The sequence below is a fragment of the Accipiter gentilis genome, chromosome 17 (assembly GCF_929443795.1).
Source record: "Accipiter gentilis chromosome 17, bAccGen1.1, whole genome shotgun sequence".
NCBI classification, from domain to species: domain Eukaryota; kingdom Metazoa; phylum Chordata; class Aves; order Accipitriformes; family Accipitridae; genus Astur; species Astur gentilis.
In genome coordinates this window covers 22,120,973-22,140,571 of record NC_064896.1, presented here as the reverse complement: position 1 = coordinate 22,140,571, position 19,599 = coordinate 22,120,973, and the positions used below count along the sequence as shown (strand labels likewise).

At 35.1% G+C, this 19,599-nt stretch overlaps 1 protein-coding gene across 1 annotated transcript in view; it reads left to right on the top strand.

Annotated features, from left to right (window-relative positions):
* ELP4 (elongator acetyltransferase complex subunit 4) overlaps positions 1-19,599 on the top strand; it is a 157,587-nt gene that overhangs the window by 30,057 nt on the left and 107,931 nt on the right. The window contains exons 4-5 of the mRNA XM_049820977.1: positions 3,396-3,527; positions 9,276-9,415. Coding sequence (XP_049676934.1) covers positions 3,396-3,527; positions 9,276-9,415 — 272 coding nt within the window. The remainder of the gene's footprint in view (positions 1-3,395; positions 3,528-9,275; positions 9,416-19,599) is intronic.

Sequence of the window (19,599 nt, the reverse complement as noted above, 5' to 3'; positions counted from 1 at the left end):
ATGTTAGAAGTTTTTTATTATGTCAGAATAAAATCTCTTTATTATGTCAGAAAAATAATCTATATTGGCAAAAAAAGGCTATTTCAGATGGATACTTAGATAGGTTTTCGTCTCTGACAGCCAAAATCTTTATCAGCTTCAGATGAAACCATTTTTCCTTGATCTCTTAATCTGCTTCATTCTTAGCAACAGTTAAGGCATACCACAGTGCCTAATTGTGTTGCACTGATAGTGTGTCTGTCTCTGTTTTGGACTGAGCTTCTTGGGTGTCAACAGCTAGTATTTGTAATGTCTCCCTTCCATATAGTGCCATGTAAGAAGGTTTTGTTCTGTGTTTGACTGCAAGGCAGGAACTTTTTTCAGTGTTACATGAGGGTATTGAAGTAGCTTGTACTTTATCAGTAGTACTTGGAGAACCTCTCACCCCTTATTGTCTTGACCTCTGTTTTATTTTAGGGTAAAATACAGTCACTGTGTAAAATATACATTATGTGAGATTATATAAAAGCAAATGTATATAGCTAAATGTCCCTGTCTCAAATTTGTCTTTGCCAATTATTATATAATAACCATGAACCAGTAGCGCAAGTGACAGGCATTTGCAGTGAATCCAGAGGAGAAAAATATTAAATAGCTTAAAAAAATATTGGTGCTGGTTTTCTCTTTACCTACAGTAAAGGTGAATGGTAAAGTACGCAATCTCCTGGATTTCAGCTTTGTGGATGATGTGATAGCTGCTCGGTGATACTACGTCAGGATGAGGTAGCAGCACGTATCAGTGTTAGGATGCGAAACAGGCAAGCTCAGGGAGTTTGATGAAATGCTTAGGCAGGATTTCATGATATCTTCCAAACTGTGGCTGGCACTTGTTTTCAGATCAACAGAGGTTACGCACCACTATAAAAAGTTCCAGGTAGTACCTAGGAGCCAGTTGATCTCGGTGAGTGAAAGGAAGAGATACCTGGAAATGTTTTGGCCTGCAGATTTATTCATTTACAGAACTCACTTTTTAAATGCAGGTTGATTTTATTTATTTTTTTAATTAGTGTAATTGCAATATTTTGAAATGATCACATATAATCAGCGCTTCACTAAAAAAGAAAGACCTTTTTGCCTTAGCCAGCTTAAACATATGAATAACTGTATTAGGAAATTAAATTGGCATAATAGTTTAACTGTTCAGTAATTTGTTTTCAAAATAGCACCTTAATTGGAAAATAAGATTAATTAATTATTTGTTGTGGATATCTGAGTTATAAAATTAAAAAATCCTTTATATAATGCTCTTAGAAGTAAATGGAAATAATTTGTATCTGCATATATGTGAAATGCATTGGCTTGCTTGTCAGCTTATGTTTGTATTTATACTTTCTCAGAACCTTTCAGTACAGTGTTCTGTTTTCATTTTCTCCTGTCTGTCAGAAATCTTTGTCTTTGGTTTGAAAGTTTGCCTGCTTTCTTTCTGGTTAGATGTAAGGAAACTTTGACAAAAGTAAATTTCTTTTTTTACTGAAACATCTGTTATAAATCGCTAAGTTTAATGAAAGTGCTAAATACTAACTTAAAATTATAATCTTCATGTAGTTTTCATACCCATAAAGCTTAATTTTTACAACTGTAGTAATATGAGTTTATTGTATACAAGTGTATCTTTTAAAGAAGCTGTAAGAAATCTGAAAATTTAACTCTGTACATAACCATTCTCATGAAAAGTGTTTACCAGGCTTTTGCAGTTCATTTGCAAAAAGAAAATAAATAAAATCATTTGCTCAAAGGTGTGGCTTGCATCTTCTGCTTAGCTGCTGAAACACATAGGTACAATTGTTCTATTTCTGCAACTTTATTGAAGTAACTACATAAAAGTTTTCATAGCTTCCGTTACCTTTTATCTTGGAGGGTGTACTGACCAACCACTGAAAGAGAGACAGAAACAACTGTCCTGAAATTAGAAACATTTGTTCTCAATTTTGTCAATAATTGTAGATATAATTTACACTAAAGAAACAAAACTAGTGCGTGTTGTTCACAAGATTACATATTGAACTATATACAGGTTTTCTCTCCTGGATTCTTTAATACTGAATTCGCGTAATACTAAACCCAAAATGGATTAATTTAAACTTTCATTGACTTCTTTCTGTGTGTGTCTGTTTGTATCATGTCTGCCTACACAAATCTGTGTATGTCATTTAGATGTTTATGGTCAGTATCGGTTCTGCCTATGTTCAGTGTTACATGTGTATCCCATACTTAGATCAAGATTCTTCTAAAGTTTTCAAATTTGGTTTTCTTATGTCTTCACACCTAATACCTTGTAACAGAGATAGTGGCTAGCTCTGTATATTTTTAACCCCTGACACCACATCTCAGTTCTTTCTCAAGAGTCTTTGCGTCATGAAAAGTTAGTTTTCAAATAAGTCTTGATGTATTTTAAGCAGACAAAGAATTCCTGTACCCTCCAGTTTACACAGATGGGTGATAAAGTTGGGTCAGAAAACTTGATTGCACTTCATTCCTTTAGTAGGTGTAGAAGCCCAATGCATAAATTCTGAATGCTGTGCTTGATATCTACCCAGTGCTGTTTACTTTTTCAGCTATGCAACAGAGAGAAAGCAGAAAGTTTGTAATAAAACGTTGCTCCTAATCTGGGTCTAAGTCAAAGCTCCAGGTCTGTCTTTATAGAAAAATTAAATCCACCTGTGTGCAATGCTTTTTTTTTTAAGCCAGAAATGTTTGCATTAGAAACTTATAAAAATTCCAGGATAAAATACATGCCACTTCCTTTTACTTCCTTGTTTGTGTTCATGAGGTATCCATCATTAGTAGATGTCATACCTAATGGTTAGCAGAAGAGAAAATTCAAACCATCCTACCACAGTTATTTTCAGCCTGTGTCTGTAGGGTATTGTGGTCTGTTGAATACTTTTGAAAGATTTATAGAAGATAACAAAGAGAAGTGATCTTATTATAAAATAGGCTTATATTCACTATGCAGGGGACTTATCTATTTCTCAGAAATAGAATAGTTTAGGAGATCAACCTTTAAAGAAAGATTAAAAAAAAAAAAAAAAAGGAATATGGATGCTGCTCAAGATGTGTTGTTTGTGTAATGCAGAGCATACAATTTGATAATTCCATTCTGCATTCTCTTATATTTGTATAATTCATTTTTCCCATAATAATTACATGGGTTTTTTCATGCTCAGTATTAGTAGGACCCAGTCATTCAGAACAGTTATTTTAATCAAGTTTTGTTGCAGATTTTGCAACTGTCCCATTATATTAAGGTAACTGTATTAGCTAACTTTGGGGCGGGGGGGGCAGTGGGGAGGATGAAAATCTAAACTGCTGTTTCTACTGTAGATAGCTGAAATTCTTTTGCTCTCCACCTGTAGGAACTTCCAGCCCCTTTGCTTGATGATACCTACAGAAATGAACGGGGAGAAGAAGCAACAGCTGTTAAGTCTGAAGATTTTCAGGATTCTATGAAAATAGCCTGGCGCTACCAAAATTTACCAAAAGTGGAGGTAATCGGTATTTCATACTTTTTTCCTCTTGCAGTCAAAAAAAATTTGCAGAGCAAATGCTTTTCAGTAGAATCTAGACAACAGAAGTGCTAATGGACACTGTTACAGGATTGCCTCCTGAAGGTTAATTATCATACAGCACTGTATTTTTTATTACCAAAGATACAGAGAGAAAGGGAATTTGAGAGTTTGCAGAAACTATAAAATTTAATGCAGACAATAATAATTTAAAAGTAAAAATCATTAAAGTTCCATGGGATTTTTCAATGAGCATTATTAAATTGAGACAGCTTTTTACGAAAGTTTGAATAATTTGGTCACTTACAAATTACTTAAGTAGGCTTAATCAACAGTACTTACTAGACCTCTGTAGTGAAAGTACTGTGTCGAAGCAAGCTGTTGACCTGCTTATCCATGTGCATAACAACTAAAGTAAGCACTTGAGATTATATCAGCTTCACTGTCACTAGAAACTAATCACTGCGCAGGGAGAATATAAGAAACAAGCCCAGTGTTCAGTCTTTCAGAGTTTACAGTTGTTAGTGTTTTGTGAATAATGTATCTCCCATGGCTGGTGACTTTCTTATTTAAACCAGTGGCACAATCAACCTTTAATTAAATTGCAGCATTTTTGAATATCCAGAACAAAGACCTTGTTTTCTCTATACATTTTAGCCTACATTAATAAATTCTGGTTTAGATGTAGTCGTAACTGCCTAGTAAGTCCAGTCGTATTCTTAAAAAACATAATTGGAATGTGACAAAATGATCTTACAAGGCTTGGCATGTCTGGTTTTCTGTGAAATTGCACAGACATGGCTATATAGTTGTGTCAGAAAAGACTTATATATGGTGACATGCCAAATCAAACAGCCTCCAGGGTAATCATATAATCTCATCAATTTTATTATTGTGGAGCTTGCTGTGCCACTCTGAACCATCCCCAAAATAATTTGTCTGTCTTAAAATCCAGAAGAATTCCTCGTACATTGATATGGAAAGAATTGCATGTTGTTTAACAAATAGTGTTCTGATGTCCTAACAAAATAGAAAAACATATAAATAATCCAGTTAGGTGTGCACTCATCTTCTATACCTTCATAGAAGTAATCACTTCTTCCACTAATATAAGATTTCTCTACAATACATAATGTACTTGTCCTCAATTATTTGAAAGTTGATTATGCAAGATAGAATAAAATGGTCAGTCTTTTGTGGGGTGTTTCCCTTGTTGTCATTGCTGCTTGCTGAATTGGATGCTGATCATTCTGAATAAGGTTGAGGTACAATATTTTTTATGTGTATGTTAAATTTATAAAAAATTTAAAACTTGCAAATAAAAGTTAATTCTTAAGCTAGCTATACATCCCTAAAATTCCTCAGGATATTCTAATTAGTGAAGGATAGTTTTGAAATATATATTTTTCAATATTTTAGAATGCACTTATAAAATTCTGGTGCCGTAATAAATTAATTTGATTGGTGAATATACTCCATTGAGGAAGGACATCAGATGTTGCTTTGCAGCAACCTGGATGTTTAATACACTTAATACTATCATTTAATGAATGACTTTGGTTGTGATTTATTCGTTAAATTTACTTTTGGCAGAAAAAAAATAACATTTAATAAAATTTCAAGGCATATTTTCCAAACTGATTGAACTAATAAACTAGTGCATTTTCAAAAACTACTGTCAAATAGTTTCAAGTATGAAAGAGAGAAAATAGCTTTGCTTTTAACTAGAACTCTAAACATGTTAGCAGAAAACTTTTCCATCCAGTATCTGGCTTTGCATATGAAGTAAGAATGCTGAGTAAAAGCTGTCTTTGTGGTATTTTTGATGCTTAATTTAGTTTTTATTTCTAAGTAATAAAAGAGATTTTCATTAATAGTTCAGATATTCTCTTCCCATTTATTAGACCCCCTATATACTAGCTGGATAACTCATTTTTGTTCTTATGCATGGTATTTATATTAGTACTCTTCATAACTATCACAGTTTCTATTTACATATTGCACATACCTTGTAGATCAGAAAAAGACAGAAGATTTATGAGAAATCTGTCAGAGTAACAGGTCATGTTGTGCTTGATGTGCCTTTGCCAGTTTGTTACTTTCATCTGTATCAGAGGTTAATTTCATTTAAACTTTTGAGTATGTGGATAGCCTATTTTGCAATGCAAGACAGTGTGTTTTTTTCTTTTGGTTTTTGGTTTTTTTTTTTGAATGAACTGCTTATGTTCTTGGGGCAATATATAAACTGTCACAGCATGAAATCAATTTTCTGCCTTGATTCATCCTAAATCTGAGATTTCTAGCACATTAGTATTGCAATTAGAAACATTAACAGCAGACGGTAGCATAAAAGCACGCTCTACTCACTGACAATTTAGTGTATTTCTCCTTGTGCAAAACAGGAGTCCAGGAAAGAACAGGCTTGAGCCTCCAATCCACTAATAAATTTATCAGATCAAACTTAAGAGGAGTGGAAAGTCTCTGCTTCGCACTCTCCATGGTCATTCTGCTAAGGCAGATTATTCATGCTTACTTGATTCAGGTAGGCTTTTTGCAAGCTTCCCTGCTAAGCCTGGGAATGCAGTACATTGAGGCCTATTCATAGGCTTCTGACATAGACCGAGCTTTTATTGCATGGTGTTTTATTATAGCCAAATCCTAGTCTCCACCCAGTTTGTAGGCACTGTGCTTATTCTTTTGAATCAAGAGAGGTTATCACCTACCTTAATCCATGCAGCAGGGTGGATTAAGGACACCAATGTGCCTCAGGATTCTCAAAGAGGATCCTGGAAACTTCTTGTTTCTTCTTTTTTGCTGTCTTTACTAAACTCTATTGGGCCTCAGTAAGGATTTGCATCTGAAATGGGCAACCTGGAGCTTTTCTCAATGAAGACATCAGATCAAAGTTCAGTTAGTCAAGGCCTTTCTAAAACATTAAGGGGGCTTGGAAGTACACAATAAAAAGATGAGCTCTGGCAGCGATTGCAGTAAAAACATTCTGATCTGTAATCCGGATAAAGAATAGATTATAGGCCAAAGAACAGCCCCTGTTTAAATTGCTTTCAGAATCTTCATTTTAAATAAAGTTACATTTTGCATTAAAAATATTTAGATTTTGATAGATTGTTATGTTTTGTTGGACTTCCTTCTTTAAAAATCAGGTGCTGCTAAATGAATTGAAATACTGACTTAGAGAATGTGTTTTTCTATCTTTTTTTTGTGTAAAACTGATGGGCCTTTTATGACTAGATATACGTGAGCAATTTTGTGGGTTTTTTAAATTAAAAACTAATTATTTGCTTTAATGAAAAGTTCGGGGTTAGTGAGGTTATTCTATTGGTTTTGTAGGAAAGATATTGTATTATTGTTACTATTTATATTCTGTGATAACTGACCAGGCCTCACATCCATTAATCAAATAATTTCAAAATATTTACCCTAAATCAAATTATTGTAATTAATCTTAGCAGTTTAATATATTTTTGGTAAGCTGAAGCATGAAATAAAATTCTGAAAATACATAGCATAATTGAGTTCAGAAATCTAATTATACATACATGGACATGTCTGGCATGTCTGTATTCTTTCTTTTTACTGTTATAGTACTTATTTTATTAGCAAGACCAAGGTTTATGAAAAGCACAAGCTTTCTGTAATAATTGGAGTGGGAACTTGGTAACTTGTTGCTGAACACACGAAAAATTATTGAGATGCCATTATTGTAATAACTCAGTATACCTATCGTCATTCCTGTATATAGCAAGAATAGTAGATGTTGAAGTTGGAGCAGAAGTTGTTCCAAAGAATTTTCACTGCATACACACATAACCCTGCTCAACTTTCAGACAGCATATAAAATGTATATATTGGCCTGCTTAAAAGAAGAATCCTTTTATAGAATGTTGTAAGTTGTTACAGAACCTACTGAGAAACTTTTGAAATTATTGGGGATATTTCTGGTCACTTTTCAAAAGTAATTCCGTGGTTTTAAGTACAAAGTAAGTAGCATTTCATTTCACCTACCAATCCAAACTTCTCTTCAGAACAACCTTTAAAAGGCATTCTCTTCTGCAGTGTGAATATGTCTTCAACACCTGTCTTACTTTCAGCTCTTACCTTTTCTGTCTCACCTGTTCTCTTTCACAACCATTGACATATTTCATTTTATTTTAATACCTTATCATTTAATATGTGAGGTGGCTCTTGGGTCTTATGGGGGGTTCAGCTTAGCGGTAAGTCTTGGAGTTGGGACACAGAAAAATTACTTGAAAGTATTTTTGCACATTCCTGCATTGTACAATGCACACTTCAGATGCAGTCCAGGCTTAGCGTAGTTGTCTTCAAAATAAACTAAAAGGTGATCTTTCTTTTCACCTGCAAAGCTGCTGCTAAAAGTCTAGGATTGAGCACATTTCTTGGTCAAGGCGTCTTACCAGTTAGAAATTCCGTGGTTTTGACTGATACTTGTATTATGAAACTTGTTTGGTTATTCTAAATGACCTTTTTCCTCAAAAGAGTTAGAACAGTTGATGGGAGATAATCTAATCAGGAGCACAGTGGTGTTTGTACCATAACCTAAAGATCAATTTTAATATTGCTTTGGTAATCTGTTACTCCTTTACAGTGTGTACATTAAAAAATACTACATAGTGGTTTACATTTGTGCCAAGTGTTTTCCTTCCCTGGAAGAAACTAACTTGCCTCTGAGTTTACTCTGCTTGACTGTTCTTTCTAGGATAGCACTTTTTTTTTAATGGGAAGGGCAGAAAAGATGAAGAAAATGGATTGTTACATGAAGAGCTAAAACTGTTCAATTCCTGTAGCAGACAGCTATTACATACTTGAATACTGCATATTATAACAGTCTAGGGGATTTTTAACATTACATGTGTAATTCAAATAGTGTTGTGGGTTGCATGCTGAATTCCATTTATGTGGAACAAAAATATGCATTCATTTCCTCTGTTTATTTACTAGCAAAACATATTCAAAATGTGTAATTCCTGCTATGGTGTATATTAGATTTGGGAGGTTTATGATGTTTTATATACCCAAAATTGAGAGCGGATAAAAACGTATCTTCCTTATAGTAAACAATGGTTATTGTGTGTAATGTCTGTGTAACGCTTAACCTGCTATTTTTTCAAAATTCAAGAAATTAAAAGTAGGTTTTAACTATTTCCTCTTTTTTACAATTTCCTATTAAAATCAGATATATGAAGATGCAATGGTATTTTTTATTACTAATCATAAATAAAGTGAAACATTTGCAATGGTATTTTTCTTACTGATCATAAATAAATGAAGTGAAACATTTTCAAAGTCAACTGAAAATGTTTCTGTAGCACCGTATAATTCCCAGATACTGAAAAATCAGATAGATGGAACACATCATGGTCTGCACGTTTCATATATCTGGCCTTTTGTAATTGGTGATCGTATGTCTAGAATGTAAAAAAAGATATTCTCTTAAGTACCTAACTGCGCTTTGGTGATGCAACTTGGAACAGTAAGGGTTGAATTCTGTGTGAAAAATTCACATTATAGAGTGTCAACAGGGGAACCAAAACTTAGTAGTAAATATTATAATGTTGTTCTACTTGAAGCTTATACTTCAGCTGAATGGGAAAAAACCCCGAGATTTCTTTCAAGTGTATAGCTAGTTAGTTATTTTCTTTTGACAGATAATAATTTAATATGTTATTGTAATCAGTATTGTTGTTTTCACAGGCTAGCCCAACAACATCTACAAAGTTTGGCCATTATTATGATGTTTCTAAAACAATGTCTCCAGAACTGTTTCAGTCCATAAAATGGCACAGTTTTTACCTTCCTGAAGAATTGTCTTTACAGCCTAAAATGAAAACACAGTAAGTTGTAACACCGCATGCTTCTGTTGTGTATTCCAATTTTGTCTGCATATTAGTAGTAAAGGATATTTTTGCATCTACACTTGCTGCGAAAAATCTTGTAGCCACACATGGCTCACAAGCAGTTCAGCTGTGGTTCTCACGTCAGTGCTACATGCCATGACTGGCAGCAAAACTGCTGTGGCACAGGGACAGCTCAGTATACTGACTCCTCAGCTGCGGGAGGAAGCAAGTTGGCAGGGACAATTAAGGCAGACATTACTAGGACAGCCTAGGACACAGCTGCATGTTCAGTCCAGCCCTACTGACAGCTGAGTGTGGGGACTGGGGAAAACTATCTGTCTGTGAACTACTCCCTGAGCACCATGCCCCATCAGCTTTCAGAGATGTGTGTGTCAGGTGGCTATCAGTCTTAGGAAGATATCCATACAGTTTTTAGGGCTAAGAAGACAGGCCATTCTTGACCTACATAGCTTAGAATGCTATATCAGATTAGTTTATTATGTGACTTTCACTTCATACATCCTACAGCTTCACCTAAGGAAAATACAAAATACTGTGAATAGAATTACAATCACTAATTATGTCTTACACAACACCCCTAATTCCAGAGAAGATCATAAACTGTTCTCTGAATGAATAACTTATTATTGTTTATGTCTATCAGTAATGAATTAAGGAAGACCAAGAGAAAATGAGTGACAGTAGCAAAGACTCATATTAGCCTGTAGCACACACATCCATTGTATCTTTCTTGGAGACATTTCAAGTCAAGTCAAACATCAAATATGGGCTAGCAATCTCTTTGTTCAGCCCAGTCGCTTAATTTATATAATACCTAGTTTTATAGATCCCACTGTACAGGGCCAGCTCCTGGAAGTAGTAATAGTATGGTATGCTTTATTGTGATTGATTTTCATTACAGTACAGTCAGATATAAAAACTGAGATTTATGAAAGATGTGCAGTATGAAACACCTTTCTTAGAGCTGTAGAAAAGCAAAAGCTAAGTCTCTTTATAATTTGTTTCTGTGTGACATGATCAAATGACACTGGTTTGTAAAGTAAATTCTTGCTACGTTGTTAAAAAAAAACACAACAAAACACCTTCAGGAGAAAGCAGAGAACTTACATTCTGTTCTTTTTGTAGTAAATATTTGAACCAACTTTATATATATATTATGTATATTTTTTTTTTTTTAGTAGCAGAGTCATAGAGGATAGACACAAGAGTATCTGGCAGATAGGCTGCAAGTGCTTATATTGTTATTGAGCAATTTAACTCCCTTTCTGTCTTTTCTCTAGCTAACTGGAATGTCTCATGACTGGGCTTAATTCCACTAACTATATGGCTGTCAAGTATTTGTACATTTTACATTAAAATCAAATTAACTCATATGTATACTATAGGAAACGGACTTTAACTTTTATGCATTTGATTTTATAAGCAGTGCTTAACTTTGATATTTTCCTTGTGTGCTATCCTGATAAAAGTTCATCATTCTTACCATATGAATTCTATTCTTATTTTTAATTTTAATCTAACGGAAATATTGTATTTAGTTAATTTGCTCGTCAAATTGCTAGAGCACAGAGTGATGAGATGAGGAACTTCATCAAATAAAGATGGATTTTGGAAGGCTTATTCTCCTTTTCTTCTACCTATACCCACAATATGGGTCTCTTTCAGGAAGCCTCTCTTGAGGAAATGAAAGAATTGTATTGTTGGGACTAAAGGCAGGTACCAAGGTAATAGACAACCACCGCTCTAAACATTGTTTTCTTAGACCACAATGCAATGTGATAAGGGACAGGGAGGAATAAAGAACATACGGGGAATAGTGAACTCAGACAGAAATCTGTGGGAGCTGTAAAGATGTGTACATCTGTTTCTTCATTTACAGTAGATCATTTGTCTTCTGACTTTGATTATTGTCTTTCCTGACAACAAACACCACTGCTTTTGCATTCCCTTGTATTAAAAAGGTTGCACTAGGTAAAGTTAAGACAAGGTGGGAGGAATATTTCAGAATTACAGCCTCTGAAATAAAGATTATTACTCTGTAGAGAAATGGAAGATTTAAGCTTCCCATAACTACAGTCATTCAATTTTGACACACATTTAAAAAATAAACGGAATTAGAATTTCAACTTCTGTTCGTCAGTGTTGTATAACTGGAGTTCTTGAAAAATCATGGAAGTGGAGAAAAGCTGTTTCTCCCATTACATTGATCCCCAAATTGATGTGCACCTAGCACAGTTAACATCAGCAAATTGGACTACCCGATTTACATAAGGAAAGACTGGGTTAGAAAATACATAAATGTTTTCAAGCTGGGACCTAATGAAGTTCATTGGTAAAATGTAAAGAATTGTCAAAATTCCACAAAGTCAAGTGTGGCCAAAGCAATACCTGTCTTTAAGGAGAGGAGAAGGTGAGGACATCTGTGGGATAACACCAGTGCTCCAAAAAGTACCAGAAAAAAAAATAGAATCTATTTTTAAGTTTCTAGGGTAGTTTCACCCAGTAGGTGTTTCTTTTGTTTGCTTGTGGGTATTTAACTGGGATAGAGCCAAAAGGTTCTAAAATAAAACAGGAGATTCTCCATTGATAAAGTCTGTTATCATGTCAAAGGAGGAACAGACTGGTTTGACAGTTTTCTTTTTGTCATGTTAATTGTTAAATCCTTATCTTCTAAATAAGCTGTCATTGAGTCACAGTTGAACCTGAGTGAAGTACCTTTATCCCAGTGCTGGGTCTGGTGATAATCTGGTACTAATTTGGCTTGATATGTATCCTGAGCAATGGGTATCTTTATTGTAGTCATAATGTCAAATTTGGAAAAAAAGTGGAATAATTGCATGCAGATTAGATAATAGAATTAGAATTCAAGAAGGTTTAGGTCGATGATCTGGAATGAGCTATATGGAATTCAATGAAGACATGCCGAATATCATACTAGTAGGAATAATTAACTGAACAAATAAAATAGTGTAGCGGGTCTCCAGAAGATAAAATGTATTCACAGTGTTCTGTGATTAATGCTGGCAAAAAGCATAATTCATAAGGCATGGAGGTGATAAACTGGAATTTAATGCGGAGGATGTGCAAAGTACTTCTGTTCTGCTCAGCCATAACAAGGCTGTCCGGTTTTTCATAGCATCCTTCAGGAAAACTCTGGGTCAGTTAGAGAAGGTTGTGAAGATGGGTATACATCTAGAACTGGGATGTATGGCCCATGACAGAAGAATGGAAGTTCTTAGACAAATCTAAGCAGGGTCTTGAAGCACATTAAAAACTGACATACAGAGGGTAGTAACTGTTGGCTGCTGAAGGTAGGACAAGCAGTAATGCGCTACAGTAAACTGTAGCAGTAGAAGTACAGGCTGGAAAGAAGGAGCTATTTTTCTAATGATTAGCACAAGAAGAAGTTGCCTTGCAGACATAGGTTGGGAGTATTGTAGAATCTCCATCATTGAATATTTCTAAGGCCAAGTTAGGTAAATATCTGTCAGAGATGGTTTATATGTAGTTCACCTTGCCTTGGGGCAAGAAGATAGACTACCTGACCTCTTGAGGTCCTTTTCATCCCTATCTTCTGTGATTCTTTAATACACGTTAGTCACAGTGTATTAAATCCAATACTAAGTATGAATGTTACCAATTATTTCACTGCTCTCAAAACGTTTATGCTTTTATAGAAACCCAACAGGCTTGTACTGTATTTTTTACAAATATTGTGATGAGATTCTGAAGGAAGCATTCCTTTCTCAAGGAACAAAAACAAGCTCACAATCCTGTCAGGATGACTTCATTAAAGAAAGTTTATAAAAGGGGGAGGGAAAGGATATTATTTTGTTGGCATTACTGTTTGGAAAATCAATACAATGCTTCTGGCTTCTAAAGCTAACTTCACTATATCATAGAATAGTAAAAATTTCTGTTCTAGACAATGATTTGAAAGAAAGTAATATAATAGTCACAGTTAACCCTTCCAGTAGAAGTCAGCAATTTGTATTAGACCTCATCTTCGATTGCCTGAAGGTCCCACTGAGAGCTTGAGCTAACCACTTTTACGCTGTGTTACAGTGAACTAGGAGCATGGACATGGCTAGTTAGCATGTCTCCACTTAGAGGATATAATTTCTTAAACATAAGGTTCTCAGGCTATGGTCTTAGATGCATGGCCAAAAAAACATCTCATTGTATAATGCTAATTACCTATATAGCATTGCGAAAGCTCTGTCATCTATTAGGCTGACAGTACCTCAAAAAGAGTACTGATAGACTGGAAGGAACTAAAAAAAAAGTTACAAAAATGACTTGAAATCCAGAAAATCTCTAAAAATATTATTTTTTCAATTTCCTTTATCTAAAGAAGATTGACAGAAAATGTGTTAACAATGAAAGCTGACAAATCCTTCAAAAACAAGGAGGCATTTTTAAGAAAGGGGATAGTTTATTATTGAAATAATTTACATTAATAGGCTATGTATTATGGGATCTTTGCGAAAGATTTCATGACTTTCTAAAGGGTATACTCTGCAAGATATGTATCAATAAAGACATTTCTTAATGAAATTTTTGCTTCAATCGTGTAGGAGTGCAGACCAAAATCGGGGGGGGTGGGGGGTGATTCTAAGAACATTTTGCTTTTGTCACTAATACAGAGGTTGAGGAGGAAGTGGAAACTGATAGTTTTGCCTAATATATAATTTTCAGCAAGTAAATGGCATTGTTGTTGATATAGTATCAACAGTATGTTGTTACAGTATCAGAAGTTGCAAAAAAATTAGGAATTAGCGAGAAAAAAAACTTTTTCCTCTTCTCAAAGTGTTTCCACATTATTTTAGCTAGCATAATCCATTCTAAATATTTGTAACATTGCAAAGCACAGCATGGTTTAAGTTCAGGCTGAAATAAATTGTTATAGTCCTGTAACTACAGCCATTGAAGAGCACCTTAAGTTACGTAGTCATCATGGAAGGTGTACCTAACCCAACATACACATTCTACGTTGAGATCATGAGCTATATGTTCTGCAATGACAAGCTAGTAATTGTAAAGAAAGATTTTAGAAGCTCAATATATTTTTATTGTAGTTTTTGATTAAATTATCATATGTACTGATGTGAGTAAGGCATTCCCTAAGTGTTGTCCCTTTTGGGTGGGTTTTTTCTCTGATAGAGACCTGCTACTTTTGTATGTAATTAACATTCCTCAAAGAATGTACTTAATCTGTAAATTGTTAGATGTACCTAGAATTCACCTTGTTGACCAGCCTTACTTTTCCCTTTCTTTTTCAGTTAGAGCGTGACTAGCTTTGGAGGCCTTAGGTTTCATTTTTCCTCCTTGAAATTTGGAACAGTTCTCTTCCTCCCGCTTCTTTTCTTTGGGAAGGGATGGGGAACAAGAACAATCCTTTGCTCTCCTTGCCTTTGACCGCTTAGGGATGTAACGACAAAGAACAGATCATGCAGTTAAAGCAGAAAATGTACAATAAAAGTAATGTACCACATTTTCCTGTACAGGTTATACTCTCCTGACAGAAACAGTGAGTATAGTGAACATATATTTTTCAATCCTTGGAAAATCCGTGCTGCATCTTTTAATAAGCAAGGTCCTTTGTCGTAATGTTTTGTGGCATAAGAACCATGTATTTGTAAAAAGGACCAAATCATCTTGGTACTTCTAATTCTCTAGCATCCCATTAAGAAACCTGTTTTATTTAAACTGTTCTTCAGTGAGTGAACTGTCTCTGTAATTGTAGCTAATGTCTATCACAGTGCTTCCCTTGCAGGATCAGAGATGTAGAGGCTTTATTTGGGCCAGAAAGTCTTGGCCCTTTTTAGAAATCGTGTATATCTATACATATGTCCCTCTCTTCCCATCCACACAAGCACTTGGCTTCTTTACAGACTTGCAAAGAAAGGAGATTCTTTGACTGATTAGAAAGAACTAAGTTATTGACTGGCCTTTGACTTTGCAATTAGAGATCAGATTTGGAGGTTATATACATCATTTGTTCACCTTAAAGTTTGGATCAATCTTTCTTTTCTTTCCTGTGTTTTTGCACACGTGTGTGTACCTGCTTTTTGATGGAGGGAGATGAGGAGTACTGTGTTTGCTCTCCTTTCTGTAGTTCTGGCACCTGATGGCTAAATTAGATTACAGGGTCCCTGTTTGGGTAATCACCGAAGATGGGTAGGAGTTCATTGCCCCACGATAAACATTAATTGCAATCGGATTGGGAAGTCTGTTCTCCTAAAGGAAGTAGTAAATGGGACTGGGTGTTTGGTGCCAAAAGAAGGCATAAACCTTCTCTTTCTTATCTCATTATTTTTTATGTTAGGGAAAGGCAGCTATGTCCTGGTCCTAATGCTAGGACCAGGTTAACGGGGTTGTGCGGCTGACAGCAACTGTTTTGTGGCTGTTGTTGCTAGGATATTCTGGTGTCCTTTTTGTTGCATTGCTAAAGCTGGTACTTAACAGGAAGGCAGAAATATCCTCTGTGATAACTCTGTGCATCACAGAAAAGGCTTACTTTCTACCCCTCTACTTCAGTCCTTGTTGTTCAGTTGCGATAACCAAAAGAGAAAGTTTGATAATCAAGTGAAATAAAATAATTAAGCTGTAGTTTTTTCCATACTACTCATAAGTTTACCTTAAGAATATATGTGCTTTTGAAAAAGAATAAATTTATCTAGAGTCTAGATTTACCGATAAATTTAGATAAAACAGGTGTAACTGTCTTGCCTAATGGGGTGTCTTTATACATAATAAGGCTATTTGTCATATCCTTGATAACCAAACCTTTGTTAACTGCTTAGAAACTATCAACAGAGAAGCCAGAGGCTCCGTTGTAACCCGGATACCTTCTAGCCAGCTCCTGCTTTATCCATTACTAAATTGCTAAACAAAAAAAAAGAGTAAAGAAGGAATTGTTTAAATTCATTATCAGAATTAAATGGTCTTTAGTAACAAATCCAAAAAAAAGACTAGAAATTAAAAAATTAGAAATATCTTATTTCCTTCCTTAAATATTATGACAAACATTGCCATAAGGGTAATCTAATTTGTTTTTATAAATAGGGTTTACACACTGTTTTTCATGTCTTTATTTACATAGCATGGTTCAAATTCAAGGAAACGGTCAGTATTTCAGCAACAAGTAGAAGAGCACCTATTTTTACGTCTTAAAAAAATCTGTATGCAATACATTATTTTCTTTAATTCTTTCCTTGCTGTAAATCTTTTTGTGATTGATTAACTGAAGATCTCTTTCATTTGTTTTAATTTTGGAACCTTTTAATTCTGCTAATGCTTTAGGTATTTTATTCTTTTATCCACTAACTTTTAAAAGCAAGTTAGTAACAAATCGGGAATTGGCAAGTATTGTGATTGCAGTATTTTCTCTGGCATCCCTGTAGATAGCATGGTAATACTCATAAGCAAAATAAGTGATAGATACACAAACTTGAAAATGCTGGTTTGCGGTGACGAAGACCACAGTCATCTTTTCGTATTACACATATTGTGTTCCTGACTGTGGCTATAAGATAGTTGCAAACTCCTTCCTAATGCTGGTGAGCAGCAGTTTCTAACTTTTCCAAAAGGATAAAGGAATATCCAAAAGGATACACGAATGCTTCTGGTTATTGTGAAGTGCTGCAGATTCTTGCTGGCTCTGGCAAAACTGGGAAGAACTTGCAGCACTGTGTAAGCAACAAGGATTGTGTGTACGTATTGCAATAATGTGAAGACACGGAGGGAGAAGACTTTTTGGCTAGCATGGAGGCTAAAGCCCTCTTCCTCTCCACCTTCCCTGTAAACTGACACCTACAAGACAGTATAGGTATAACATTTAACAGCCATTCCTTTTGCAACTAAACACTAGGAAAGTAATTGACTTCATAAGCAAAAATTTACTCTTTCTTTTCTGTTTGAGATGCTTTTTTTTTTTTGTATAGCAAGGCAGACTACATGTTAAATGTCGCGCTGAGATTATATATTGCCAGTTATTTTCAGCTGTGAATTTCATAGAGTGTATTAAATTATTAAGATACATCAGTTTAACCAGTAGCCTTCTAGGGTACTAAATCTGAAAACAAATAAGCGGAGTTTAATTTGGAAACTCTCCCTTTTAGTTATTTCTGAGAAGGGTCATATCTTAATGTTTTCTGACATTGAGTATTTCAAAACTTGAAATTATTATGACTATATGACTTTTTTGATTGTAGATGTTTATAAAAAATATATCATTGGGGGGTTGGGTTTGGGTTGATACTGTTTTCTTGAATGAAACTCAGAATTCTGAGTTAAAGCCATGGTGTAAAAGACAGATGTTTGCAACTCTTGTGCTTCTCAGAAAAGTTGTCTTCTCTCCTGTGCAAAAGTATGAAAGCAAGTTTATTTGGGTTAATTTAGGTATTCATTACTAAAATACATTTGGATAACATTTTTCACTCTTACTAAAGTAACAGAAAGAGTTTCATTAATGTTTGGACCAGGTGATCTTTCGAGGGCCCTTCCAACCTGAGCTGTTACCAGACACATAAAATGATTGGAGCACGTAAGAATATTTTTAGAGGCAAAATATTCAAAATAACATGTCATATTTCCCAAGAAGTACACAAAAAAGTTTGAATCCACAACCCTTGATGGTAATCAGTGAGACCAGAAGGAAACGCCAAAGGTAGAAAAGATAGAAGAGCTTGAACTCTCAGCTGCAGTGAGGAGCCTACATCAAGTCTGGACACACAAGCCAGTATGCATTATGGGATTTAAGGAAACAGTATGTGTCTTTTAAAAAAGTGAGCAACTGGCTTGCTTTTTTAAAGTAAAAATTAGGACTTTCTGTCCTTTGTATGTATTAGCCTGTGGACTGGAGAGCATGGCTGGGATGGACATCTAAAGAAGTGCTTTGGACATGCAGGAACTGGTCCTTCTAAGACTTTGATGAGATGATTTGCTGAACTTTCATTTGGTTTTTAAGTATGCTTAAATACATTTTTAGCCACCAGTTTGCTGCTTTTTTTTTTTTTAATCTTGTACTTTCTAAATAATACATAAAATAGATTCTACCTCACAATTCTGCTGTCATGCAAATAAAGCAGTAATAACACCTGTAGTATATGGATATAAAACGGAACTGTAGCATTAGCAGAATGTATCTTATGCTCTGGTGCTGTATCAGAAAAAAAATATTTAAAAACCCAAAACAAATTAACTACATGAACTTTTTAATTGTGAAAATGATGTCTCTCTCATTTTTTGTTGGTTTTGATTGTTGTAGCAGTTGTATGTATGAAAGTTTTCAGTAATAGAAGGTCAAGTCTATTCATCAGTGTCGTGGTTTAACCCCAGCCAGCAACTAAGCACCACACAGCTGCTCACTCACCCCCCCTCGCCCAGTGGGATGGTGAAGAAAATCGGGAAAAGAAGTAAAACTCATGGGTTGAGATAAGAATGGTTTAATAGAACAGAAAAGAAGGAGCTAATAATGATAATGATAACACTAATCAAATGGCAACAGTAATAATAAAAGGATTGGAGTATACAAACGATGCGCAGGGCAGTTGCTCACCACCCGCCAATCGATGCCCCGTTAGTCCCCGAGCAGCGATTCCCCCCACCCCCACTCCCCCCAGTTCCTATACTAGACCTGACGTCCCATGGTATGGAACACCCCGTTGGCCAGTTTGGGTCAGCTGCCCTGTCTGTGTCCTGTGCCAACTTCTTGTGCCCCTCCAGCCTTCTCGCTGGCTGGGTGTGAGGAGCTGAAAAATCCTTGACTTTAGTCTAAACACTACTGAGCAACAACTGAAAACATCCGTGTTATCAACATTCTTCTCATACCTAGCTCAAAAACATAGCACTGTACCAGCTACTCGGAAGACAATTAACTCTATCCCAGCTGAAACCAGGACAATCAGGGCATTGATTAGATCTACACAATTGTTATTCCAAGTATATCTTTGTCAGTTATAGAAGATTAGTACTTTGCTGTAATGGTTTCAGCTTTAAGTTGATACATTAAATCATTAATCTTCTAGATGTAAGTGAGCCTGACATAATTAAGTTATCTTAATCCCTAGAGATTTTAGATTTCACTAAATGTCTGAGCACTGAACTAGTTAACATGAAGCAATCACAACTGCTTATAATGTCAACTTTATTCAAAG